Source organism: Terrapene carolina, unplaced genomic scaffold, assembly GCF_002925995.2.
Source record: "Terrapene carolina triunguis isolate 2854851 unplaced genomic scaffold, T_m_triunguis-2.0 Scaffold500, whole genome shotgun sequence".
Classification (NCBI taxonomy): domain Eukaryota; kingdom Metazoa; phylum Chordata; order Testudines; family Emydidae; genus Terrapene; species Terrapene triunguis.
Window position 1 is genome coordinate 63,364 of NW_020664851.1, and position 1,220 is coordinate 64,583.

Consider the following 1,220-nt stretch of genomic DNA (forward strand, 5'->3'; position numbering starts at 1 on the left):
AGATCAGCCCCATGGGCCCATCTACCCCGGTATCCTGCCTCCTCCCTACTCCTGGATCAGCCCCATGGGCCCATCTACCCTGGTATTCTGCCTCCTCCCTGCCTTGGATCAGTCCCATGGGCCCATCTACCCTGGTATCCTGCCTCCTCCCTACTCCTGGATCAGCCCCATGGGCCCATCTACCCTGGTATCCTGCCTCCTCCTTGCCCCCAGATCAGCCCCACGGGCCCATCTACCCCGGTATCCTGCCTCCTCCCTACCCCCAGATCAGCCCCACGGGCCCATCACCCTGGTCTCCCGTCTCACTCACTGGCTGTGGGCGCCAGCTCGGTCTCGCGGGGGGCCAGGTGGGGCTCGAGGGCGGGGGAGACGGTGAAGCGGGAGAAGCGCAGGGCGTCCATCAGGCTGGGCTCCGCCCCCTTGGCCGGGAGCAGCGCGGGGGGCGGCGTTGGGGGGGCCCCCGAGCTGGGGTCCGTCACCATTGAGACGAAGGACGGGTTCTGGGCCATCAGCGGGAAGTCGTCGTCCCATTCGAAGCTGCCGCCTGGGGGCAGGTGGAGGGTGAGAGGGTGCGTGGCCAGCCCCACCCCACTGCCAATGCCCCTTCCCCCACTGGTCGGCACAGCCAACGCCCCCTTCCCCTGGGGATATCTGGCTTGTGTCTAGCCCCTCCCATCTCCTCTTGAGCCCCCACCTCCCTCTGGCTCAGCTCCCTCCTCCCCCCACCTTGGGGCACCATGGCAAGGGGGCGTCGACCAGCAGCTGCTGTTTATGGTGTATGCAAACGAGCACTTTAAAATATGCAAACGAGCCCATGAAATAATTGGTGATGGCTTGGCCCTGCCCACCCCCTGGTAGCCACTCCCACCCCCGTGGCGTGGGGCTCACTGAATCCGTCGGCGGGTGGGAAGGCCTCGAGGGCAGGCTGCCCCGCGGGGCCCTGGCTGGTGCCGCCCTCGCCCTCTGGGCCGCTCTGCGAGCTCAGCTCATTGGTGGGCGTCTCCTAGGAGCAGATGGGGGAGAATTAGTGTGTTGGCCCCGCCCACCCCCGGCCTGGCCCCGCCCCCTTCCCATCACCCCCACACCCTGGGTTCCTCCCTATTCTTTGTCCCCGCCTTCCTACACCAGACTCCACCCCCTGCTCTCTTGGCCCCGCCCTCCATCCCTCAGGCCCCGCCCTTGTCCCCCAGTCCCCACCCTCACCTGTTCAAAGAGGTAGA

The 1,220-nt window shown here is 67.0% G+C and overlaps 1 protein-coding gene across 1 annotated transcript in view; it reads right to left on the minus strand.

Annotated features, from left to right (window-relative positions):
* Positions 1-1,220, minus strand: part of LMTK3 (lemur tyrosine kinase 3) — a 13,217-nt gene that overhangs the window by 151 nt on the left and 11,846 nt on the right. The window contains exons 15-16 of the mRNA XM_029913159.1: positions 889-1,003; positions 311-544 (exon numbers count right to left, since the gene is read on the minus strand). Of these exons, the coding sequence (XP_029769019.1) occupies positions 311-544; positions 889-1,003 (349 nt within the window). The remainder of the gene's footprint in view (positions 1-310; positions 545-888; positions 1,004-1,220) is intronic.